The sequence below is a fragment of the Vanellus vanellus genome, assembly GCF_965231255.1.
Source record: "Vanellus vanellus genome assembly, chromosome: 2".
NCBI classification, from domain to species: Eukaryota; Metazoa; Chordata; class Aves; order Charadriiformes; family Charadriidae; genus Vanellus; species Vanellus vanellus.
Window position 1 is genome coordinate 133,029,913 of NC_138906.1, and position 27,786 is coordinate 133,057,698.

The 27,786-nt window shown below is 37.4% G+C and overlaps 1 protein-coding gene across 1 annotated transcript in view; it reads left to right on the forward strand.

Annotated features, from left to right (window-relative positions):
* Positions 1-27,786, forward strand: part of LOC309668979 (uncharacterized protein C8orf34 homolog) — a gene marked incomplete at both ends in the record, with an annotated part of 203,829 nt that overhangs the window by 116,519 nt on the left and 59,524 nt on the right. Inside the window, 2 exons of the mRNA XM_082479547.1 lie at positions 19,473-19,558; positions 24,579-24,652. Of these exons, the coding sequence (XP_082335673.1) occupies positions 19,473-19,558; positions 24,579-24,652 (160 nt within the window). The remainder of the gene's footprint in view (positions 1-19,472; positions 19,559-24,578; positions 24,653-27,786) is intronic.

Consider the following 27,786-nt stretch of genomic DNA (forward strand, 5'->3'; position numbering starts at 1 on the left):
TTCTGTTTCTGATGCAGTGCTTAACACAGTGTCCGAGGAAGATCTTAAAAAAGAATGCCAAATGAGAGAGACTGCAGTTAGAGATAAAAATGTATTTTTTACAAGGCAAATTAAATCCAGTTTATATTGTGGGTGAAACCTGCCACGCTGTTGAGGCGCTGCGTTTTGCAAAACTTTCTCCCTTTCCTTAAGTCTCTCAGACAAAAGTAAGAGCTTTTTCCTGAATCATAAGAAATTACATCGAGAATGGACATAATTTGAACTAGAATAAAACCCACAAACTTTTAAGTTTTTTTAGAAACTAGTACCTAACCTTCAGCGCTGATAATTTCGCCAATCATCTTCAAATAATAGATAGATAGAGTTATCACAGCCCAGGTGGGTAATTTTAATAGAAGGTAAAGTTCTCCACCCTGACATCTGGGAGGTAGAGATGGGGGATTCTTTCAAGCTATCACACCAAGTTGGTTTTTACAGTTTATATTTAAAATAACCAAAAAAATACCCCCAAAGCCAACCAAACACAAAAAAACCCCAAACCCCAAAACAAGAGAGAGAAAGAGAAATAAAAGGAGGGGTTAATTCTCCTGGAGTATAAATTGGTTTGTAGACTGGAATATAGCTGTAAGAAACAGAGAGCTTACTGTTTTCTGTATAGATGTTTCACACACGATGAGCGAAATGCAGATGGATAACAGCTTTAAGAGGTTTTTCAAATGGGAAAGTAGCTACAGAACAATGTTATTCCCATAGCTGCTCTTGGACTACAGTGCAAGTTAAGCAGCATATTAAGTCATCTAAATAAAGGGGTGACATCATTCACAAGGTGGAACAAAACAAGGTTTATAGGTTCAGAAAAAAGGCTACAAACCCCCCTGTATTTGGAAGGCTCGCTTTTTGCTATTTAATCCGGAAAGTTAGCAAAGACACTTTTAGTACAACTGACCTGGATTTAGTTCATTTGAGCAAAACTATTAAAATAAAAATTCCTTCTTCATCTAAGGGCACAACTAGTCCGACTGACTTAGAGAATAGACTGACTCATTCTATAACACGATTTTGTGAATCCTTTCTCACGTACAGGCAAAACAAATGAATTTCAGGTTTGGCCGATGAATCATAAGACACCCTCACACATAAGCAAAACTCATATGGGTTAAATTAAGATCTAAATGACAATTTGTAAAAGCCAAACAGCACTTCCATATTTTCTCATGTATTGTGAGTTACACATTGAGCGTTTTGCAAGAATTTAATCAAGCGTAAGGTGTAAGATAATATTAATGTACTATTGAATGAATTTTAGGGGGTTTTCTTTTTTCTTTTTCTTTTTTTTTTTTTTTTTTGTAAGGACCACCCATTAGCCTTGTATGCCCACTGCCATGCTCAAAAGTTAAATCTTGTTCTTGTGGAGTCTTGCCAATGCATTCCTGGAAGTAAGAAGCTTTTTGTTTTTAATAGCGCAAGGGCTGCATTCATTCTTCTTAACATCAATAGAATACAAAAAAGGGGTTGCATGTGATTAAAAAAGAAATGGGATTATAGAAAACATACTGTGCCACAAGCTTGAAGGCTTCTGAACAAGAATGTTGGGAAGGAGCACTAGTCGCATACAAATGTAGGTTTGAGATGCAATATTTTAGTTAATATTTCAAGATTAGCTAGAGCAAAAGCACGATGTCCTAACACCTTTTAACACATTAGAGGAATCAATATATAGGTATAAACAAACAAAGTACATCTTTACATTAAAAAAGTTTTCTAACTGTCACCATTGGGTTGTGGAATACAGTTCAAGTGTAGTAACTTGTGTGCTTGAGCTGCTAATGTAGAATAAATTAGATACTTTGCACATGCTAACATTTACAGATGCTCTCTGAAAACTTAGTTTGGAAAAAATACTCGAAAATTCTTGTGTCGGTTTGCCTTAGCTGTAAAATCTTCATTGTGCCCTGCTCATCATCTGTATCTCTGACTCCTTTAAGATGTCTTGTCCTCCAAACAGTCTTCCGATTAGCTTGCTTATTTACCAAGGCCAGTTAACTTTTCTTTAACCATCTGGATTTTTGCAATATTTTAGTAAGTTTAGTAAGTTTGTTTTCCTACAGTGTGGTCTCTACCACTTCCGTGCGTACTTGGGACATAGTCATATAAACTATGTAGTAGTATGTGAAATTTAAAAATCATGTATAAGTTCTCTGAAATACACCACTGGACTTTAAGCAGATCATGACATAGAGCCATGAGGACCATGAACGTGTAGGGGAGGAGACAAGAGAACTGAAGGAACCAGCTATAATTTGCCAGAAATTGCAGAATAATGGTGGAAAGAATAGAACTGTTATCTGAATTGGCCATGATATATCTCTCTAGAAAAGAACAGGAATTAATTGTTTGGTCAGGGAATTCTCTGGTGTTAATCTAGCTTCAACCATTTTCGATTCTTACAGAGTAAGAGTTTGTATGGAGATGCTTTATCTGAATATCACAAAGCTATAACAATACTAATGAGACTTGAGGTTATTAAGAAGCATTTGGTGGAAAATTTGATGAGCTGTGCAGAAAATAGCGTCTGAAGCCTGACAAGTGTGTCTCATTTAACTATCAAAATCAGAAAAGCTGATGACTGTAAATAGAGAAAAAACTGCTGTTAAGCCATGTTACTCTATGTGCTGTCCACAGACAACACTACTGAAACTTCAGGTAACAAAGAGGGAAATAAATGAAATTAATTACCCCTGTGAAGAAGATCATAAATACTGACAGACTACATTTAAAAAGCAGTTAGAGATGATGGGCTCCTGGAAGATTTCCTCAAGTGAAGGAAGGAAGCCTGCTGATCTTCCCCAACTTCAGCTGTTCACGAGATCCCTTTCTTATTGTTTATGGCTAGTCTGCTCTCATTGTCATTGTGTTCCCTGCACAGAAACCACTGGGATGGCTGACTTGTCTTTTGAAATGGGAGGGGTCATCCTACCTTACCCAGGCATGTAATCCCAGACTAACTCCACAGCTGGGGACGGGAAGGTGTCAGGGAATGGGTGCTGCACCATGCAACATTGGGACAGAGTCTGATCAGGTAGGGCGAAGAAGAGGGGCAACCTCTGACATCCCATAAAGGTGCCATAGATCCTGGAAGAAGGGAGGATGCAGAGTTTGCTGCTGGTGTGGTTTTTAACAGGTGGTCTAGGTTTATATTCTGCCAAATTAGACAAAGCCATCGCTGTAGATGCTTCTGCTCTGTTTTCACTGGACTGGTGTTCAAGTCGGAGTGTGAAGCCTTCTTTCCCAGGCTGAGCTGTTTTGGTGTGAGTCACTCTAAAGGGAGTAGTACCTTGAAAATGCATGCAGGACTAAAAGACATTAAAACTCCATGGACTGTTTTTCCCTTATGCTCAGCATATGTGACAGTGTGGTGTCTGGGTGAGATGATAAAAGGCTATGCCTATATTAAAATTTGGCAGGGAGATTTCTGCTTGTGCAACAATTCCTTAGCTGCTACATGAATTGTCAAAACTGTTCAGTGACAGCATCTGCAGGTCCTAATTTAAAGGCAGTTCAGGTATTTATGGGTGGCTCAGGTATGTTTACATGAACTATAATCATTCCTTTAACTGCAGTGTTCATATAAACCAAGAGGTGACGGAATTAGATAGACAAGAACCTGATCACTGAGAGTATAAAATTATCTATTCCTAACAGCGTTAGGAGTAAAGCACTGTGCGTGTGACTTCAAAGGATGTCTTTAAATCCTTACTTTTCTTTATAGATTTTAACTACCTTCCTAATTTAATGTTTTGTGAGGAGTAACCTACAATGGTGGATCCTGGAATGCATATGACTAGAAATTGGGATTTGAGGAGAGTAAATTGTAATTTATGATATCAAAATCATGATATAATATGAACATAACATTTGGAAAACTTAACATTACATTTCCTCTTTAGACCTGATCCATAGTTTTAATTCCCCTTTTTCCTAGCTTTCTTTGCTACTGCCCAAAGGTCTGTGTAAATAAATGTATAGTGAGTATTCTGTCAGAGCAGAAGGTGCAGAGCATCCAGATGACTTGCATCTAAATCTTTTATTATGTTCCACACTAAGTTCTATTTGCTTAGGGAATGTGATTTTAGGTAAATTTGTCCTTTTATACACTTAAATGGGTTTTGATTTGTCTACAGTACAGCCTTTTACACAGAAATGTAACAAAGAACCCAGTAGGATTTGAATTTTGCTTTGGGGGGCTCTGTGTGTGTGTGCTATAAAACGTTTTAGTCTTTTTTCGTGTGCAAATCACAGGATAACAGAATCACAGAATGACAGGGGTTGGAAGTGGCCTCTAGAGATCATCTAGTCCAACCCTCCTGCCAGAGCAGGTACACCTAGAGCAGGTTCCACAGGATGGCATCCAGGTGGGTTTTGAATTTCTCCAGAGTGGGAGACTCCACCACCTCTCTGGGCAGCCTGTTCCAGTGCTCTGCCACCCTCAAAGTAAAGAAGTTCCTCCTCATGTTTGGCTGGAACTTCCTATGTTCAAGTTTGTGCCCATCAGCTCTTGTCCTATCACTGGGCACCACTGAAAAAAGACTGTTCCCATCCCCCTGGAACCCTCCCTCTAAGTATTGATAAGCCTTGCTAAGATCCCCTCTCAGTCTTCTCTTCTCCAGACTAAAAAGACCCAAGTGCCTCAGCCTTTCCTCATAAGAAAGATGTTCTAATCCCCTAATCATCTTTGTAATGGACCCTTTGCTGGACCCTCTCCAGCAGCTCCCTGTCCTTCTTGAACTGGGGAGCCCAGAACTGGACACAGTACTCCAGGTGCAGCCTCACCAGGGCAGAGTAGAGGGGGAGGATAACCTCCCTCAACCTGCTGGCCACACTCTTCTTGATGCACCCCAGGATGCCATTGGCTGCCTTAGCCACAAGGGCAACATATACCTTTGAAACATGTAGTCTTTTAAAGGAAACAGCTAATTTCTGTCTAATCATGCAGCAGAAGTGTAGGAAAGAGGACGATATAGTGTCATACAGTTTATATTTCTAATTAAACAGTAATATATGGATGTGTCAGAAAGGATAACCTCTCAAATCCTCCATATAATCCCTGGGTTGGCTCTGTACACTGTGACGTAATAGCAGGGAATGGATACAGGTATAAGTGTGGTTTGGTACATGCATTTGCATAAAGAATAGGTTTTGTATGTCTGCCCAGTAGTGGTAAGGCCATCTTAGTGACTCAGTTTCTGGCAGAAACTTCTGGTTTGTTAATATTCCTTAAATTTGGCAACAAATGACTTCAAAGTACCAAGGGGAAAAAAAAAATGTTTCCAAACCAAAGTTGTTGGTACAGAAATAATTTTGAGGGATAAATTGGAGTTCATGCACAGAACATTAGGAAGTTTATGTCTTCAGATGTTACCAAACCTTTTGATTACGTATATTTTTTTTTTCCCATCTTGCATTTCATATTAGCTTTCTGTCTGTGTACTATTTCTAAGTGGCTATTCTTACAGAGGAGAAAATACTGAACATTCCAGATGATTCTTGTCACTATTTTTCATTCTTTTTTTCCTTTATTTTCTTTTTGTAACCTTAGTTTTATTGGACTTCTTGTTTCAACCAGTTGAATTTTCCTCATGCTTGTTTGTGCTAGCTTCACAGACTTTGTCCTGAACAAAGTCTTTTATTTGCATCTTTTTCCTTTTAAGAGTGGCAAACAGCAAATGAAACTCTGTATAATAGTGCTTTATAACTTTTAAAAATCTCCTTTCTCTTTGAAAATATCGTGCAAAACCCCATATTTTTCCTTTTGCTACTTAGAACTTTGTATGCGGTAGAAAAACAAAAAGAATTACAAGAAAATAAAAAGCTGTGGCAAAAAAAAATACTAAAAAAAATTTCATTTAGCTTTTTGGCCGAGTTGAATTTCGGCAGTGATTAATTTGCCCAGCTTTGATGCATACATAACTGCAATAGTGTCTCCATTTTCTTCTTTTGATTTTGTAAGTGTTAAATACAGCTAAAATAAACCACTTTATCTTTTCTTTTCTGGAGTAGTGTGCCCCTTTGGTATTTTACTTGTTTTTTCAAAAAAAGTAGGAAACCATGAAAGAAGAACATAATTCAGAAAATGTTTTTACTGATCCTAGTGGTTATCAGCAACAGAGAACATAAATTAATTTTTAATAGTTAGTAAGTTGATTTGATAAATTGTCACAGTAACACACTGGCTTGCCTTTTCTTTCACTGACTCGTATTTCTTTTGAGCATCTTACTATATGCAAAATAGAGAATATCTGTGTGATTTCAAATGATTTTTTTGAGTTCATGGATCTAAGTTTGACCTCTAAAATGCACGAGATATGATCATTTTTAATGCCAAACCTTAATTATTTTTATGGAAAACTCCCAATGAATGCGTGTTTTAAAAGAATGGCCAAGGTCTCTCTATTTTCAAAATCTTAACCGTGTCTTGGGGAGGGAACAATATAAGACAGGAGATTTATATCAAGTGCTCAGACAGAAATCCCAGAAGGGTCAGACTTTGTTCCTCCCTCTCGTTTACCAGCATTTCCCACTGGATAAATCCTCCAAGCAATAATTTCAGGCCTATCAGAAGTTCCACAAAATACTGTGATAACAACAACATTGTCTGCTATCAAAAATTCTGTAAGCTGTGAAGAAATCAGTATTTTCAGATGAAGCATATATCTCTTTTAAAGGAACAGTGTGTGTCTGTGTCTTTGCATTATGCAGTATTTTGAGACAAAGCATTTCCCTCTGAGTGTGATTTAACAGCTATTTAATTTCCTTAAAGGCTGCACGTGTGGGGTATATTTGTTTTTGACATAAATAACTGTCAATCAGGATAAGAGAAATGGAAGAACTCTGAAGGAAGATAAGTGTTTGAATGTTAGTGAAAATAGACATACTTGAAACGTATACACTAGGTACATAGAATTTGCATGTGATTTGCATCTTATACATACTTTCTAATGTATTGTTCTCATGATAGGACTGGTTTTGGAAATGTGGCACTTAATGCAGCAAGTTCATCTGGACATAGCCCTACGGTACCTTTACCGACAGGGAATTATTATCTGGTTTTGGTTATGAAGAAGAATACAGTATAAGATGCTGTGAATTAATGATGTGTCCCTAGGGCATCTTTTCTAAGAACTATTTCTCAACAGTAGCTATATTTTTTATCTCAGGCTCATTGTGAAAAGATAGACTGGTATGAGGAGGTCGGTACACTTGTAAACATTTAAAAAATGCTGTTGAGAAATTCTAAGAATAGACTTAGAGGATATTTTAGTTCTTTTGAATGTACCTGTCTTGATTTTTAATAATGAAAGCTGTAGGAGCATATTTGAAAATTAAATTAATATTACTTTGTCTAGTCCTGAAAATTATTGTACTGTCTCTCAACTTAATAGAGGGTAACATCCATTTCATCCTGTTCTTCGTTTGTAGATCTTGTCAAGGCATCTCTTTCTCTTTTCTACTACAAAACACATTTAACCCCCTCAATAATTTAAAAAGACAAGTGCTTTCCCAAGCCTCGCCCCCTTCTTTTCCCTTGCTCTCTTTGATGTGTGCTTCGCAAGCTAATTCTTTATTGCAGTGTTTATAGATTCTTTCTGTTTGGTGCTACCCTGTGATGTATATCGGCAATAGCAGTTGCTTCTGGATGCAAACGATATAGCGAAGAAGCCAGGAGATCATGAGCTCAGGGAAGCTTGTCGGTCATAATTTGAGGCTCTGGATAACAGTTTAATATAGCCCTTAAAGACACACATGCACAAAACTCTTTCACAAGTCCTAGAAAAAATGGTTCACAGGGGAAGAAAGAGTGTTAAGTCTGAAAAGACTGACAAAGACTGTAATTTTTCTCCTGTGAGATAATGGTTTGAAGCCAGCAGCAGATAAAAGATTGCCATAAGAATGGCTTAATTCCCCATCTTGTAAAAGGATTAGATAATTCAGTCTCTTTATGGATTCCTTACTCTGGGAAATATATTTCCACTTTTGGTTCTCCTCAGAAATAGCTGCAGAGTGTACTTATTTAAATGCACAAAGACCTGCATTCAGACATTTTGAAAAGGCAAACAGCACACAGAAAAGATTATTTTGCAGGCGGTGTCAATGTGTAAGTTTTGCGCAGCAAGTGGATACTCTAGTTTTACCGGCTGAAAACATTATGGCTGTGAATTACGTATTGGTGACATGGAAGCTTTCCACAAAAATCTTCAAAAGTGACTGGAAACTAATGCTTTTAATTTGCAGAAAGGGAATGGACTTCAACCAAAATCCATTTCTAACTACGTTTTTTTATAATTTTTCAAATCATTTGCTGTGTTTCAGTGTGCAATCACTGAGAAATAGTGTCCTTAAGAAAGTGAGTGCAAAAGTAAGAAACAGACTGTGATCCAAATAGTATTAGTGAAAATAGATTTATTTGCGATTAACTGTACCTTAGATCAGGGTGAAACTCCAAGAAAAAAAAAAAAAGGCTGTATTTCTCACATAAATGGAATTGATGGTAGTAATAACATACTCCTGCCTGAGAGCTTTGCACCGCTTCTTTAAAATGGATTTTTCCTCCCTGTTGGGGAACATGCTGAATATGTCACTAAGTTTATATCTCTACATTTTATTCAGAAATTTTGTTGAATATCTGTAGTTATTCATGTAGTCTTATAGTTTGATTTTGGAAATGTCTGCCTTCCTGGATAATCCGATAGTCCTCATGCTTCATTTCTCTTCAATGCAGATGCTTCCCGTATTTTAGTCTATGGTGACAACAGAAGCTATGACACTGATTTTTTTAATATAACAAAGTGACATGCTGGAGAGCTTTCCCATTATTACTTCAGACCGGAGAGGTGCCAGCCGCTCTCATTACTCACCGAGTTCAAAATCCTCTGGTGTTTGCCCCCCTAGATCTAAGTCATTTTTCTTCTATAGTTTATGGATCTGAAATTTGTATAAACTTCTTTTAAAATCTAATCTTCAGTAGGAAGCTAGAATATGTAGCTAAAGCAGATGTAGACTTTTACTAGCAAAAGAATACTTTTGCCTGTTTATTGTTTAATAATATTTATTTAATATAATTTTACCATTATATTAACTGGCATACTGTATACTGAAAAACTGACATCTTTTTGTCTCTGTACCTGTGAATACACTAAGAATTTTGCTGGCACAGTTTTAACATTTTTATTTTTGTAAAAGACATTTGTAGAACAAATGGAATGGGTCAGAATTTCCTGGCTTTATATTTAGGTGCTGGAGAAGCTTTGGATTTTACACCAGTATAACGGAGTGCAGAACTTGTGGAGACAGTAAGTCAAGGTACATGAGATCAGAATTTGGATCAGTATGTTGGAGAACAAAGAATGAAATGAACTCACCATAATATAGGCAAGTCAGGACAAACGATTATAAAGCTTGGAGTACTGTTACTGGTGTGGTGTTGAGGTTGCTAGGGAAAGGTGCAAGAAAACATTCAGTGTAACCTAAAAGCATGTGGGGGCTTTTAGGACTTTTGTCTGATCTCTGTTGCTATAACTTCCCTGGAGTTATGTATTTGTTCTAGGGAAATTATAATTCAGTATTGCAGTGTTATCAGAGAGAGATGTTAGATGTAGGTGTAATGTTTTAAATTAAAAAAAGGAAGCAGATGATTTGAAAGGAAAAAAGAAAAAAAGGAAGTCCAATAAGTCCAATTTATGCTTCACCTCATCTCTGACTGAAATTCCCTTTGGTTGCCAAAGGAACATCATCAAGTTATATTTTTAATAAGTTTCTTTTGTTAAGAAGTTCGTGATATTCATTAATCTTACAAAATGTATATTACAGGTTTTGATCCAAATTAATAACTACTTCATAAAGAAACTAACTGTAAATCACTCAAGTATTTGTTAGGATCTTTTCAAGAGTTAACCTACTTTGAAATAATTTAAGCAAAATCAGTGATTCAACAAGGCAAAATCTCCTTAATTAAGATTCGAATACAAACATGACACTACCTCTTCTTTTCACAGTCGAGAACTTTTCTTTGTGGTTGCAGCCTTGAAAATGTATGCTGATCTTGGGTGAAGGTTAAAACAGCCTTACCACTCTTTTTGCTGGAAGATTTAAGGATCCTTTGCTGAACTTTCCCCTACTCCTCGCCATGTCTATCTAAAAGAAGTCAGCTGAGTCTTCAGCAAAGCAGATCAGGAATTTTCCAATGAAATGTGTGTTCTTTAGGAAATGATGAATCACACAAAGCAAATAAAGATTTAGAGAAATTACCAAGATTCAAGAAAATTTAGCTGACACAGGGCAGAACTGAGAGAATGACTGGAGCTGCAATTCTCAGACGCATAATTTCCCACTTCCTCCTCCAGGAGTGCCCTTTACTGTCTTGGAGCCCCTGGAGGTTTTTTCCTTTATTACTAAAAAGCCAGTGGAAGCATTTGTGTTGTCTTGAAATAACAGGTTTTCGGGATTTCTTCTCCAGTGGAATTTCAATGTTTCTGTTGTTCGCCTCTGGGGAACATCAGAATTTGAGCAAATTTATACAGCTCTAGTTTGCTATGTTTAAAAAGAAAAGGAAATCCCATAGTCATTTACCACAATTTGAAGGCCGGCCACATACGCAGGAATTATGTAACTCTGGCCTGTAGCTGTTTATTTGGGGGTTAAAGGACAGTTTGTCCAAAAATGATAACCCTTCTTTTGTCTGGGTCTTTTCAGTTCATTTTTGGAAGGAATAGGAATTTTGAATGGGAATTTGGTGATTTAAGCGAGATGTTTCTGGTAGACTATGTCAGAATAGTATTAATCTAAATATAATTGAAATTCCTCTGTCTGTGAGGGAACAGTCACCCTCCTCTGAAGGTGAATCTCCTCTCCTGTTTAGTATTTGATTTGATGCAAAAATTTCCTAAAGCACAACCTCTGCTGTACACTAGCACAGAGCAATTTATAATGCACGTACTTTGAATTAGTAGTCTACACAAAGAACAAGTACTAAAGAGCATATATCTCAATATTAGGTACCAGAAACATTTCCATTTCTTTGTTTTCAGGATACTTTATTCCTTCTTATTAGGCCATGATGTTAGGAAGTACCTGTGCTTGTGGTTAAATAATTTTAATTATTTTTATGAATCTGAGGTACTCCTTGGAAGTATTTTTTTTTTTCTTCTAATCCATTAATACTGTGAGAATGATGTTCACCAGTGAACTTTTTTTTTTTTCCATATATTCTGCTATAACATGGATTTTACTTGCATTTCATTTACTGATAATTTTAAGAATATCATAGGACAATTGTGTTGAGATAGAGTACAATCATAGTGTATGTCTATATTCAGTGCACTGAAGGAGTTCTTCGGTAGGAATTTGTCCTGCATCTGTACTTGCAGTCATATACACACTCAAGTATAGACATACCCATTGTTGCCCTCAAAGCAGGACTTTGTTTTACCTCTTAAAAATTCATTTTGCTCAAGCCTAAATGTTTCCACAAATTTCAAATCTGAAAACGCATGCCAACTTTAAATCGTGGAGAAAAAAAAAACGTAATCAACTGTTCCCTGTTATTTTTTCCCCAAGATCTAGTTTAATTCCAGTGTCCTATTGTCTAGAAACTCTGCCACTGTATGACAGCTACTGCATTGTTTTAGGGGTAGTACAAGTGGAGAAATCACAGCTCCTCTAGTATTACTCTCTCCCTCCATTCCCACTATAACCACACTTTATTAGGTACCCATTGTAATTAGTCATTTTAGGATGCTGTTAGATGGATTTTGGATTCATATAAGGAATAGTTTTGTGGGATAATCTTGTCTCTTCAGCTTCTAAGTGAGGTCATAAATCTAACATCTTTCTAAAGCAACAATTGCCGTAATGTCAAGAAGCTGTCCTCTTAATAGCTCGTGTAAATAGGATATTGATAGGTGTCAGAGAGATTTGACAACAAGACCACTAGTTCTGTCACACGAAATGAATGGGGAAGTGTGATGACGTGCCATATAGCTGATTGCAATAAAGAACAATAAACTCAACTGGGCCTTAGATACTGTCAACATTTATTTTCTCGTCAAATAAGTCAAGTTTGGGGAATGACTAACTTTCAGATAGTAGTGACAAGTTTCACCACACAGTCTGCTAAAGTAATATGAGTTTGATTAGAAGAAAAGATCACTAGGAAATATGTCCTAGTGAACTGTGTTTGAAAAAGTAGATGTCATTTCAAATATTTGCATATTGCAGAGAGCAGACCTTCCTTATGTAAGGGTCCTTTCTTGTGTCTACTTCTATATTTTATCTATATTAGATAAAAATTACGTAGATAGCTCCAACTGTAATATTTTTGGCATAATTAAGTAGCATGTATTATAGTATCAAAAGGACTTACTGTTAAATTCCAGAAACTAAAAAGGAAATGCTCTTAGTTTTTCAAAGTCATCTAATGGGGAATATGTTGCTGCTATGGAAAACTCATTGTAGACTTAAAAAAAAAAAAAAAAAAAAAAAAAAGCCTTACAGCATGTATTCATTCATACCGCTTATTTCATTCCTTCTTTCATGCTAACAGAATACTCTTTGCTTTATGCAAATACATGGAAGAATCTGACTCTGTAGTCTGATTCAAATAGACAGTACCATCTAGAAACAAACAATATGCTGGATGAGTGTTCAAGCTGAAAGCAAAGCTGATCTTGCAGAATGACTGCTCACACTGCGCCAATTTATTTCCAGCTGCTAAGTAATGCTAAACGAAAGATCAAGATGCACTTGGTGTCTTCTCCTGCTAGTAATGATTGTATTGCCACAGGGATGATGTTATTTTGGCTTTGAAAATAGGGTGGGAGGATGAGGAGGTTGCTATGAAGGGAAATAAAGTCAGTCCATGAATCATTTCCTCATTAAGTTGTGCCATCAGAAATGCTCAAGAGTCTTTCTTTGAGCGCTAGAATGGGTCTTTCTGAAAGGCACAAGAGAAGCTCTAGACTTTGTAGTGGTTGGTCAGCCTCTTCCAGCTGGACTCCACCAAACAGCCACTCAACAGAGCTCATCTACCAGGCAGGAAATGCAGATCGGCACTGAATCCTTAGCCCACCTGCACGGTGTACATACAATGTCCCTGTCACTAATTCATGTTACAGATACTTACATGCTGCATATTTAATCCCTGTAAAATTCCTCTGGAACATTCTGTCATCTTGAAAATGGAAATAAGTTGAAACATTTATGGCCATTAGTCTGCTTTATTTCACTTTTTTTTTTTTTTTTTTTTTTTGCAACAAATGGAGCTAGAGTAGGAACTAGTATATGATACTTCTCTTGGGTGTTGCTTCTTGCACTGCCTGCAGGATGAAATCAATGTCAGTAGGTTGTTTTCCACTTCTGTAATCATAGGGATTTACAAGTGTTTCATTAAGACTGTTGGTAATTGTGATACCACAGAACAATTGTTCTGAGGTGTTGTCGGGCTCTCAAAACTGCCAGGGAAATATTGAAGGTGTTCAAAAAGATCTTGTCATACGAGTCAGAATGGGGGTTTATGTAGATTATTTCACACAGCCTCGTTGGTGAGAGGTTACGCAATGTAAATCATGCAGTTAACTTCATTTTCATTTCAGTGTAGCAACTGGGATTCAAATAATACTTTCATCTTAGTATTTTTTCATCTGGTAAAATAGGTGACTTCTGTTGAAATGTCAAATTGTGATATTCTCATCTTGATAACATGCCCTGTTCTCCAATAATCTATGTTTTAAGAAAAACATCCTAAATGCTCGAGTTCGGCAGTGCACTTAACATGGGCATGATTTTAAACACAACAGTAATCTATTTTGATAAATGTGTTCTAAATCAAAACTGCAACGTTTCTTCCGTATCACATTTGTGCACAGTGAAGTAATTTCTCATTTTTTCTAGTGAAAATTTAAGGTGGCTGAACTTTTTGAGAAAAAAACAAAGAAAAAAAGTTTCTTTTTTTTTTTTTTTTAGTGTCCTGGTTTGAGGTAAAACAGAACCAATTTTGTTCAGTAACTTCACTTCTTAGCTGGGCCTCTTCTAACAACTGAAATTGTCTGCACAATATGCAGTTAATGTTCACTGTCTCAGAGTGATCAGACCAATTGTCTATAGCTGATGCCCAGGCACGGTATGCAGAGAGGCTCCTGCTTATACTTATTGCCATAACAGCCAAGGCCAACCAACTTTGTTATTTGCCACGTTGGAGGGTCGGAAGCGGAAAAGCATAGTGGGGTCCCACCTGCAGGGAGGAGCGGACAGGACAGGTGACCCAAAACTGACCAACAGGGTATTCCATCCCATCTGCCTCATGCTCAGTATAAAAGCTGAGGGATCAAAGGGTCACGGGTTCTTCCTTCAATGGCCGATGTCTGAGGAGGACTCTGTCTGCCTGTGATCCCGATCCTGAATCCAGACCCAGAATCCAGATCCCGTCCGTCACTGAGTCCAGTCTGGGACTGCCCCAGTGCCAGCCGGTGACGTGATTGTCATTTCAGGAGCTTGATACGGTTTTGTATATATTTCATTATTTCTTTTTATTTTATTAATAATATTTCATTAAAGTAGTTTAGTTCCTTCTAAACTCATAAGTCTCTTTTTCCTTCTCTGCCTCTCTCTTTGAAGAGGGGTAGAGGGGAGCATCTGTCGGTCCCGTCTGGGGTCCCTCAGGTCCCCAGTAGTGGATTTGGCCTAAACCACAACATTTAGGTAGGTTACTTCTGCTTCCAAAGACTGCACCATCAGTAATAGAATAATAAACATAGTAGATAAAGGCAACTTACATGGAAATAATATAAAATCTCTGATAAAGTGACAAATCTTAAATATTTCTAGAAAACATTGCTTTTTCAGATATCAAGTCAAGAGGAAATATTTTCCTAATCTGAATCCTGAAGGAATCAACATGTTTTCTTTTTGCTGACTTTAGTCACTGCCATTTCTTAGATAATATTGTGTGTGCTCTTAGATTGTTCAGGAGTGTGAAAAGACCTTTTCAAAGCAGTGGATAAAAAAAAAAATCTATCATTTCAATCTTGACTTTATTTTTCCTGTTTGCCGTTTCCTTCCTCTGATGAGGCAATATAGAATTTTATTATGCTGTGACTCATTCAAGGACTGTAGATGAAATCATTTTGTCCTTTTTTTGCATACTCTTATAGTATCACATTTTCTAAATCTTCCTGGCAGTACAACTGTGCTTCATGTACCCACAAGCTTGTTTGTAGTGATAGACCTGGTGCAATGCTGCTCCACCCATCCATTTATTCAGAATGTCTTTGGTCCTGAAGTCCTTGGCAGTCTTGGAACAAGTCCTACAGAATGCATTTTTGGGTCAAAGGAAATTGAAATATTTGCCTGGAGGCTGTTTGCCTTCCTAGTTCTTGAAGCTCCAACATGCAGCTGGTTGAATGTAACTGAAACAATGGCCTCTAAGCAAGAGATCACACTATAAACGGAATGTATATAGAAAAAAATGTTTGCTATCAAGGTATCAAGTTTAGACTCCCATTAAAATAATAGCCAAAATAATGTTTCAGTTACTAACTGAAATATTCCATAAAGTGTTAGTAAGATAGTAATTTTTAGGTAACTTTTTTTTTTTTTAAGAGTACTCAGCAAAAATAAGCCAAGATTTTCAAAGCTAGCCACCGGTTTAGAAAAGCTCAACTCTTTTCGATTGCTTTGCAAACAAGGATGTGACTCATTGCTCTTTTTATAATCGCCTTTTTCCAAAGCAGTGGATGAAAAGTTCCAACACAAAATTTGGGACACCAAGGAATTTCTATTTGGCATCTGGCAATAAATAATCAAGTCTACCTTGGAGTTTACACTTCTCGTACACTAGTCTGCAAGAAAAAGAGTTGGAGATGAAAATGTTTTTGTAGTACTAGAGACCAGATAAGTGGATCTCATAGCTTAGGCCTTCCAATATTAATGATGCTTGCAGCATGGCACAGCACAGGACAGATTAGAAAATCTCTGATTGTATAATGAGCTTCTGAATGCTTCAGAAGCTCTTCTAGATGTATGTTTCATATGCTTCTTTCTAGTCTATTGCTTAAGAATTTTTAAGTGTTTTCATTTTACTGTTGAGGTGTCATGGGTAGTATTACTGTTGAAGAACAGTCCAAGTAACAGTTCTTTTGGTGGGCAAGAGTTTGTGACTTTTTTGTTGCTTGAGTCATGAGAATCAATTCCAATATGAATCCACATGTAAGAAATACATAAATAGGTTGAAAATTGGATGTGAAAATGAGGTCCAGATATTTCAAACATCTTATTCACCCACCCAGCCATTTTCTCCTACAAAGAGAAATCATATGAATGGCTTTTCTGACCAGATACAATGAAAAGATTTTTTTTTTTGCATATTTTTCATGAGACAATGAGCTGCTTAAATGTATGTAATTTCCAGAATAAGATGAGAATAATTTCAGTTTTTCATGTCTGGTTTGGATTTATGATAGCTCAGAATGGGAATGTATTATATGATCTTGAAAATTCTGATGGGATAAAAGAAGCAGCTACTACTTCTAGAGATATGTTTTTTTTTTTTATGACTGCAATATAAGCAGAGGAGGTTGGAGCAATTTTTCTTTTAATTAAACACAAATAAACTATCAAGATGGCTGCAGAGAAGAGTTCGTCACTTCTGGTTCCTGCAATTCCATGCATATCCTAGAAACTTGAATATGTGCTTGCAGTAAACATGCTTAGTATGTAATGAAGGAGGACAGGTCAATTTTAATGCAAAGGAAAACAATGTGACTTTTTGAGATCTCCCTTTTTTGTGTGCTTATTTCATTTGCAATTTGTTTTCTCCCTATTTGAATATCTTTAGGATAATGATACTGAGAGAAACACGCTCACTGTATTGAATTTTAGTCCGGGGCAAATTCAGTGGAGCAGAGAATATTCATTACAGCGCTGGGAGTTACACAGGGGATTTCTCCTCCTGTGGCTCATTTTTTCCTTCACAAACACTTGTTTTTATTTTGTATTCCTTATACTTATTCATGTTTCTTCTTGGAACATAATTTGCATAATCAATGAGGTTTTGGAACACAACCCACCTTCAATTACATAATTAATGAGTTCTTGGAATGCAACCCACCCCCGAGCACACCCCCTCCCTTCTAGCGGTTCAGGCGCTATGCTTCCTCAGGGGTCTTCCTGGTAGTCATTGGAGGGAGGCTCGAAGTCTTTATCACCATGTCCTTCTTGTGGCTTCTTCATTCTTTACACTCCTGTGGTTATCTTAGCTAACTACACCACCTTTTGTTCTGCAAGTTTCGGTACTTCCAATTGTTGCTTTTGTCTTATATCCTATTTAACACTATCCCTTTTCCAAACGCGTAGCAAGCACACACCCATCTTAGCTGAAGCCATAGCGAGCACGCATTCATTTTAGCTGAAGCAAAATTTTTTGCCCAATTACTTATTACAGTACAAAGTGATTTGCTCCTGTTCGACTGTCATCTTTAGGAGAGCCTGTTTGACAAGCTAGACTTTTAAAGAATTAGTAACTAGACCATTACAAACCAGGTATAAAGCTATACAGGAAGACCTCAAAAAGTTTTACACTTTTGTTTCCTTGAGTTTTGTGTTCTGTGGAACTGCCTTCTCAGGTAAGAGTCATGAATTTACATTGAGCTTTCCATCATAAATAAACCGTCCCAGGGGCAATAAAAGGAGATCAAGTAATTGTGTGTGTGGAGGGAATGGTTTTGAGAAGGTACAAACAAATAGATGACTTAAGATTCAAATATATTAGATAACTGTGAGAGTCACAAAATGTGAAATTCAGATAGGGCGGACATGGGGGTTCTGTTTAGTTTCAATGATTAATTCAAAGTTTAGCATAAAACAGCTGCAGAGAGTGAGAATATAGAGTGAAAGGAACTTTTTTTTAGGAGAGAAGTTCTTTCTTTCCCCAAGGCTTTACTTCAATGCATTTTTATGATTCCCAGGCTTTGCAAAATTGAATTGCATTTTTCTTACTCTTTTCATGTCTGAATAAATTCAAGGTAAGATAACCTTTATGTAAATGGCAGTTATATTGTGTTAAGAGATACAAACCATTTCTTCAGAGCAGAATCTGTACTCAGGACTCATAAGAGCCCGAAGAAGGATGGTGGGACTCTTGCGATGCTCATTTAAAAGAACAGATACAAGGACTAGTTTTGTAAATTGCTGTCGAGGCATTGCAGTCAGCTGATGCAGGGGGAAAGCCTGAAGACGAAGCCTGCCGTGATTACTGTATTTTTCATTTAAAAAAGGAGGAGGAAATATTCTTGCATGTCTTTACCTGTGGTGGGTTAGCCTTGGCTAAGGGCTAGCCCCCAACTCAGCCACTTGCTCACTCACTGCCCTCAGGACAAAGGGAGAAAAGAGGATGAAAAAGCTTGTGGGTTGAGGTACGGACAGGGAAATTGCTTACCAGTTACTGTCGTGGGCAAAACGGACTTGTCTTGGGGTAAATTAGTTTAATTTATTGCCAGTTGAAATGGATTTAGGTAATGAGAAACAAAAAGACAAACATTAATCCCACACCTTTCCTCCCACCTTTCCCAGGCCTGACTTCGTTCCTACACTCCAGACTCCTCTCCCCACCCCCTGAGTAGGGAATGGGGCGTCGGGGTCGCTCCATAACATCTCCTCTCTGCCCCTCCTTCCTCCTCACACTTTTCACCAGCTCTGGCAGGGGGTCTCCCCACGGGCTGCAGTCCTTCAGGAAAAATATCTCCTCCATTGTGGATTCTCCAAGGGCCACAGTCCCTCCAGGACGTAGCCACCTGCTCTGGTGTGGGTCTTCCATGGGCTGCAGTGGATATTGTCTCTGACGTGCTCCTCGCCATGGGTTGCAGGGAGTATCTGCTCCTCCGACCTTGCTGTTCCCTCTGATGTTTCCCACCCTTTCTGTTCCCTGATCTTCTACCTGTGTGGTATTGTTTGCTTTTCCTTAACTATGTTTTCTCCAAGGCACCACTGTTTTGGCTGAGGGGCTCAGCTGTGCCCTGCTGTGGGTCTGGCTGTGCCCGGCACAGGGCAGCCCTGGTCTCTCCCCACCAGTGCCACCCCTGCAGCCCCCCCACTGCCAACACTTGGACACAGACACCCGGTACAGTCCCATTCAGTTAAGATACTGTTGAATGTATGCAGTGAAGGAAGCTCGCAGTTTCATTTGTTATAATAAGTCTTACAAAAATACATCGGCTAGGATTCAGCTGACTGGTTTTTAGAGGCTAATTTTGGTTACTAGACAATCTGGGATGATATGATTGAGCCACGGATGCTGGCTTTTCAGCAAAGCTACTATTTTGCTTAGGACAATGTTGTGAGTAGGGTATGTAGTCAGAGATAACACTCTTCTGTGTCTTATCCATGGAATGCGATTGAAAATGTTTTCATTCCATTTTTCCACAATTTAGATTGCAAGGAGATAATTTGGCAGAAAGGCCAGAAGATGTCTCCATGATATCTCAAACATCTGAGCCAGCAGTGTCAGACTCTGAGGGTAAGTTATATAAATATTTGCTGCTGATAACAAAAAAAATAATCAACCCAAATACCAGCATCTTGCATTTAAGAGTAGAGGTAATGCCTGTAAAAGAAGATTAAACAGTTCCAGAGAGTGTTCCTGTGAATTGGAGCTCAATCGTTTACACATAAATCTGTTAGAAGAGCTCCTAATATGGTTTTTGTCATGGCCAGTTAGTACTCCAGAATAATTCCTAGGTATATTTCGGGAGCCACCTTGGGCCAGGATTCATTCTTAGCAAATAGTTTGTATGTTAGCCCACTGTTTAGGATGTAAAATAGCTTAATAGCATAGACATGAGCTGTTCATTGCCAGTTGGCCTCTATGCCAAAGAATAGTCTTTGAAATATTTAATTTAATATTACAAATGCATCCATAGGATTCAAATAGTATATAAAAAAAAGAGATACAGAATTTCTCCCCTGTTTTTAAATTAAGCATCAGAAATACTTCTTTGATCTCTCCAAGCCCACTGACTAGAGTTGAAATACAATAAAAAGGAATTTATACTGTAGCTCTGAAGAACATTTTTTTTCTCCTCATACAAATATAATCATACATCGCGCTAATCTGCAGTCAGGACACTCAACCTTATTTCAATTTCTGCTCAGGTTTTTGAACAGAATACCAGCTGAAAACTAATGGAAAAGGCACATCTTAAGGGATATCTTACCAGAGAATGCCCTGCTTTCCCATGAAAGATTAAGTTGATGAAGGTTAACTTTATCTTAGCTGTCACTGGAATGGAGACAGAAAGGAATAGAGGTTTGGGCTGAGAATCTGCAAAGATAAATCTTTCAGTCCATTCCCTTACTGTTTGGCAGAACCAGATGGGTCTATTAATTGGAGCATTTGATTCGCAGTTAGTCTTCAGCAGCCACAGACAAGTTAGCTATGTTGATTAATTAACGCAAAACAAATCGGAACTAACTTTTGTTTTTAATTATCCTACTAATTGTCTGCTATTTAATGCTATTAGATGTGCTATTAAGTATGATGGCAACCTGAGCTTTCACATATTTCTCTTGCCTCATTTGTAAATCAATATATGTCAGCATTAGTAACTAGTATGTCTTTAAAGATAATTTTCAAACTGGTTTTATGAGAACGCGTGGCTTCATGCAGTCATGACATTTGTTTTTCCTTTCATCTGCCTGTGATCACTTTATTTAAAAAATTAATAGGGGACTCAGAATCTCAAAATATAATGTTCTTACAAGCTTAATGAAGATTGTCAGCAAGAGAGACCCAGACTGCACTCAAGTCCTGTGAAAGGAAGGCAAAATTCTGCTGTTATGAGGGTAATCCCCAGAAAGGGAGGTGGCGGTGACTTGTTTGGGATGGGTAAGGGGATATGCAAGACTGAGATTGTTATAGTAGAATGAAGTAGAGTGGTAAGACATACATGTAGGAAAAAGTTCTACACTCACTGAAACAATTGGCTTTGAACAGATCTCTGTCTTCCTTTTTCCTTCCTGAGTACCCTTGTTCTTAAAGTGGAAATATGGCCGCTTTGCCATGCCATCTTCTGAAACCGTAGACTCCAATAAAACAGTAAGCTGTTGCTAAATGGCAGAGGCACCAGGATTAAAGGAGGTGAAACTGTGAGAAGGTGCTGGATGATGTGTAATAATGAAGCTGGATCTTTCATGGTCTCAGAGTATGGAGCCCAAGAGCGCTAGAGCCATTGGAACTTGGACCACTTTATGTGCTTCTGGATGCTATCGAGTCAGTATGGATATAGAGAACATTGAGAACACTTCCCCTAAAAAAACACCTCTAATAAAAATATAGGGAGTAAAAGTTAGGTAGGGGAGGCAATGACATTCACGTTGTTATATCTATCTCGTGTCTGTGAATACACATGAACCTGTTAGCCATATAGCTAGAAAACAGCAAAGCCCCTGGGGCAAAAGGACTGAGGTCAACAGTGAGGTACTGCCAAATTTCTGTCAAGAGGTGCTCTCAGGAACATTCGGCCTTTCAAAATATTTTTTTTTCCCTAAAACATTGGCTAGTAATACATGCTGATTTGAAAAAAGCACATCTGGATTTTACAAGTAGGCACAGACTAGAAACAGGCACAGAACTCGGGCAACTGCCCATTCAATCAATCTTGCCTATAAATGCACCACATTACTTGTTTTCTGTGCATCTGATATTTATTTCCAATAAATATTATGTATGAGAAGAAGATGACAAAAGAGATTCCTAAAGATATTTTGAGAAAACCCTAAGTAACCAAGGCATCATGTTGCACTGAATTTTTAGTTATGCCTTCTTAAGAATGTATTATATCATGAAAAAGTGGCTAACAGGCTTCACTTACCGGGTTTATTTGAATTTATTTTCTGCTCTTACTTATCTGTACCGATGACCTTACTGAGATAAAACTATGCATTGGGAAGTGCTGATGTAAACCATTCGTTCCAGAATATGCAAGCAAGGTGGTGATGCAGAGCAAAGTTGAGGGTAGCTTTCTTTAGATAATGATCTGTTTCTGGGTTAGTGGGAAATTGTTAAGTTGTTAGATCTGGAGCATCTCTCATGGATTTCAGATGAACTAGGTTCAGAAGTAATTGGCAGCACATCTGATCTAACAGCCCTTATAAATAAGCCTTACTAAAGCAATTCCACCTAATAAAGTCAATGAAATAGCTTATGTACAAAGATCATCTGCAACATCAGGCGCTATACTGGCTCCGCTGGCAATCTGGATCTGGTTCTAATTAACCATTACACTGATTTCCCTCTAGTATAATCTTGCTGAATTGGACAGAGTTGTCTTTGATCTAAGTAGTAAAAATGAGAAATGGGAATCGGGTCTCAAGATCGGAGAACACAAGATGCTTTAACGCTGCAGTTTCTTTTTACTGTCCTAAACTATGCCTCTCAAAACCGTGTCTCTTTCCCATTGGACCACTTCACAGGAAAGAACTAAAGGAAGAATTTAATAGCTAGGTTCTTGATTTTGATTAGAAGAAGCAGCTTCAGTGACTGAACAGCAAACATCCCCTGTAGATGCCAAGCCTGTCAGGTTTGTCTCTTGGATCAGTCCTCCGTTAAGCCTTGCTTTTGTTCTGTACAGATAGATGGGGAGAACGGCTGAGGCTTCAAAACATAGACACAGGATTGATTCAGCAAAAATCTGCATCTGTCAACCCACAGTCTGTTTTTCAGGTTGGGGAGATTGTAGAGGTCATCTACTACTGTGTATTTTTTTTTTCTAAATTTGGATATTAAGAAATAATATCACTAAAGGATAATTGTTCATTTAATCCCATTTGCCTAGAAGTACTGTAGGACCTTGTTTCACTTGTTTCAGTCCCTTTTGCTGAAAAGTACCATACCAGTGACAGCCATGATATAAGGCAGGAAAAGAAGACATTACTGCAAATGAGATCTTTGCAGTCAGTGCATTCTTGTAGAAGGAAGCTTAAAATACAATAACTTATTAGGGAGAAAAGTCTTAATACTGGATAAATGAAAAGCATAACACTTCTAAACCACTGCTCAATTTGTCTGAGAAATGCTGTTTGTAAAGTGAGTTACTTTGCAGTGTAGCAGGCAACACCACGTGTTTCTGAGGTGTGGGCAAAGACTTATTTCTTTTGTGGCTCTACCTGGAGTAATAGAATGGGACTGAAAAGGACAGATTATATGGTACTACGCCACAGTGTGTACATCGGGTATTTCCTATTCTATTGTGTTATTAGATCTACAGGTTGTGCTGTGATACAGAGTATTTAGTTTGCTAAATAAATTTTACCAAAGAAATTTCACATCAGTAGTTTTATTCCCTATCAAACAGGAGTCACTGCTTTTTGTTATTTGCAGTTAGGCAACTCCTGTTTGAAGAAACTTGAAAAGACTAGGATGTGTAGCTTCTATGCGTTTTGGTTTTTTCCTTTTTCCAATATAGTAGAAAGTTCAAAACAGGTGTTTGGATGTAGAGGAAAAGTTTGAAATTGGGGATGTACATAGGAATGTATGAAACACATATAGTGCTATTCCAGATAGAACTGCATGATCAAGGTAAAAAATTAATAGGGGTGCAAATATGTGGGAATTCGGGTTGAGAATTAAATATGGCAGTGGCAAAAATGTGTCATCATCTCCCACTTCCTGCCCAGTTCTCTGACCACAACTTTGCACCCTCATCACCTCTTCTTCCTCCGCTTTCTTTTGTGTTTGCAATGAACGTGGTAACCATGGTTGCAGTATTTCAGTATAGTTCTGTCTTTACATTAGTCTGAGATGTTTGACGAATCAGGGTACTCAGGAAACGTAAGGACCTCCCTGCTAAGTGTCTGAATAACAGCAGAACCCAGGGAAGATCGGGGCATCTTGTTTTCTTAGGCTGCTTATGAACAGCATCTAAGCGCCTAGCAGACTGTCAGGCAAAGAGTGAAACTGCATCGCGTGTTACTTGGAAATTGCTTTCTCCAACATAGGTAGATAAATTCTGTTTTAAGTGGTTAAGTATGTGTCAAAGAGGCATTCTAGACTTCTCACCAAGTCATGTTGTTTTACAAATGTGGCGGTATGGGCAAAAATTATAGCTTGCATGACTTTTAAACATTGCCTAAAGTGACCAGAACTTCTTACTTCCAGGGTTTTTACTATATTCTAATTAGTTTAATAGAATTAATTACATTTAATTTTACTGATTTTATTAAAGCTGAAGATCCACTACTCATTTCTGTAAAGGACAAACAATGTTTAGTTTTAATAGTAAAAATAATAAATAATCTACAAGACACCTTGGCAGCTGAAGGAAGCTTGCTTATCAGTCTATTCGTGTTAGAGAATGCATTAAGCTTATAAATTAAAATCAGACATAAATTAAAATCCATTGAAGTGTAACTGAAAAGCGGTTCGTTTACAGTAGCCACATTTACCTTCCTGGCAGTTAATTTATAGGCATTTTATTTTCAAAGTGACTAATGCTTACTTAATTGGAGTGATTTACTTCTCTTCTACCTCTTTGGAACAGCTCAAGTACCTGGGGTTGAAACACTTACAGAAGATATTGATGAATTTCAGAGTACCTCTCTAGTGGCAGTATCTGTAAGTATCTTCCCTTATGGATAATCCTGTAATTTTAAAAAATAGTTTGATAAAAATTAGATTTTGCATAAAGATAAAAGTTGTGCTTGCCAGCACTGTCATCCTAGAGAGAAGAAAACTTAATCTGCCTAACCCTTTTGAATTTTCAGTTCCCTGGCTGTTTTAATTTTTTCACTCTATGGAGGGTGATATTTTGAAGTAAATTATTATAATCTTGTACAAACCCCCATGTTGTTGGACTTACAAGTATAGCTCCCATTGAAAATGCAATCATTTTATACTCTGTCTGTATGTTCTTAAAGGTTAGTCAGATATCCATTTTACCAGATTATATTCGATTTTACAAAATTAAGAGAACAAAATAATGCAAACTCTAAATTTCATTATGAAATATGACATTATAATACTTCAACTATAATTTAGCTTTTTGGTAACATTTGCTTGGAAACTAGTAAACAAGAGGTGTCTATTTAAAATGTATCGCTATTTTATGTATTTTTTTTAAAGGAGTGCGATATTATACTTGGTAGTATTCTCATCAGTCCTTTTATTTTGAAATTTAAGAAAATCTTTGCAGATTTGCAGTTTGCAGAAAACATAACCAGCAGTAAAACATTTTTTTTTTTAATTATATAATCAGAATTTTGGCACTAGTTGTATTGCATCAGAAATTTGCATATAGGTTAAAGAAGGGATTGCGCTTTTTTCTAAGGCAAATAACTTGACAATAGGTGTTTGTTTTTGCAAAGTCTTAGACAGCTGTTAGAGGACACATTAATGCCTGTTCAACCATAGCAATACTGGTTTATAGCACACTTTAGTGTTGATAAATTAAGTGAAAAGAAGGGCTCAGTATTTGTTAGCTAAGGAAAAAAGGACCATATGAAAGAAAAAAGACAAATGGCAATGCAGTCCTGCAGTCTGTCAGGCAGCTGCTTAAGTACTGCTACTAATAAAGCCAAATAATACTGAACATATTTTATTTCCAACCAGAGTTATCAAAGCAATTGGCAGATACGGAGTTCCAGATAATTCCTAAAGCTCTTTGAGAGCTTGGCGTGCAGGAATCTCACAGAGTATTTGTGGATATTGGGCAAAAGGACTAAGGAGCAGAACTTTAGTTGCCATTGCTTTGAGCTTCTTTCTCAAGCCTCCTTTCAGCTTCACACCAGTCAATAGAGAGGTATCGTAAATTTTGCAGCAGTTTCTGAACCCAGGTTTTTCTTATTGATTTGGACCTGCAGTTACCAGCTTTGATTTGTCAGTTCTGCAGACATGTAGCATAGGGAAAGAGCAACAAATAAATTGAATTACACAGAAACATAAGGATACATGGAAAACAAAAGTTCATTAAGTTTATTAGCAAAATCCTGCTACAGAAATGTACACCCTTCAACTGAGTATTTTTAGATATATGCTGTGCGTGCATGCTTATGAACAGGCAAACAGTAGGTATATGTATAATTTAATGCTCTGCTAGTTCTGGGCATAGGTAAGCTTGCCTGGAGCAGTAGACTGCCAGAGGCAGTGAAGTTGCCTGGGCTGAGTCCCTGAAAGCCACACTGGCTATTGCTGCTATTGCCAGAGCTCCAAAGAGAAGGCAAGAAGAGCAGTTGCAGCTATTGCTCTGCCCGCCCAACGTCTCCTTAGGGCAAAGGCAGCTAGCTTCACTTTCCTCAGCTCTTGGAAAATGCCTTTGCCTGAGTTACTAAGGAGCCATAAACCAGTAACGGTTAGTTCATCTGCGTTTGGGTGTTTTTGTATCTTAAAGCTCGTGCTTAAATAGTATATAGCTAGCCGATTGTGTACACCTCTTTCTTACGGTTTGTTATTCAGAATAAGATTCAGCTATCCAACACTGTCTGTTTGTCTGCAGCTGTATCTCCTCAAAAAAAGAAAAAAATGATCCAACTGTTGCTGTTGCCTTTTTAGGGCTCTGAAGGAATAGAGATCTGTTCCATGGTCCCCTGGTAACTTCCACTGAGACTTATTGATAATCTTGTCCTATAAAATACAAAGGTAAAACTGAGGTTCCTCATAGGAAGGCTGTAAAAATAATGCATTCTTGCAACGGATTCCCACAAATCCTTCAAAACAGTAAGAAGTGCATCTGTAAAATTACTTCAAAATTGATACCAAAATACATTCTCGTGACTTGAAGTTATTTTCAGATATTATATGAGATACTATGAGAAATACAAGATGAGGGAAAAATAGAATAAATATGATGTTGATCAGACATTTCTCATAAATTGGACAAACTGGTTCATGACATTCACTCAAATGTACATATTACATGTAAAAATTCCTGATCTGATTCAAGGTGTGCCATGTTTAAAGCTGGTACTGCATTCCAATAGGGTAATTTGAGTCTGTTGCGAGTTAAATGGATCATTATCATAAATTTCTCTCTACTCATGTATATTTGACAAATTTTGTTTCAAAGTGCCTTGGCTTTCAGAGGAGAAGTGTTTTGGGAAAAATTGTGGGGTAAAGCAGCAAGAATTATGCATACGGATCTTTAAAAAAGAGCTGTGTGGGTTCTTTTTTCATGTCCCGTGTATAAATCCACGTGTAAGATCTTTGATGTGGAGACTAAACCAATCTGGATACCAGTACCTAGAAGAGACAGGCAACATCTATATTTATAACACGGTTCACGTAATTTATACTATGGTTACATTATGATTTTCTAGTAACATTGTATAAGTTTACTGTTCTACTTCTGAAGAATCTGGAAGTTTTTGTAATTAGACCTTTTTCCTTTAAACCTTTTTGATTAGAATCTTTTGCTACGCTTTATTTTTCACAAAGAGAGTTGATATTTGAAAAATCGAGATCTTACTTTTTTCAGTGCTGTACAATCCCAAACAAAGTGTACTGAATGAATAAATAAGCAAAGCTAGCAAAAAGTAATTTAAAGTATTTACAGGAATCGGCACTCTTCCCAAGTGTTTTGCAAGGATTCGAAGTGGAAGCAAGCATTCAAAATGTCCTTAGAGATCCTAGTTTACTGCAGGGCTCATTTTCTGACAAATATTTAATGTAAGAAAATGTCCTAGACAAAATGCAAAGGTTTTTCTTGGGATTTTTGCAGTCTGATAAACACAGAGTCCTATTTTATTTTATGTTTA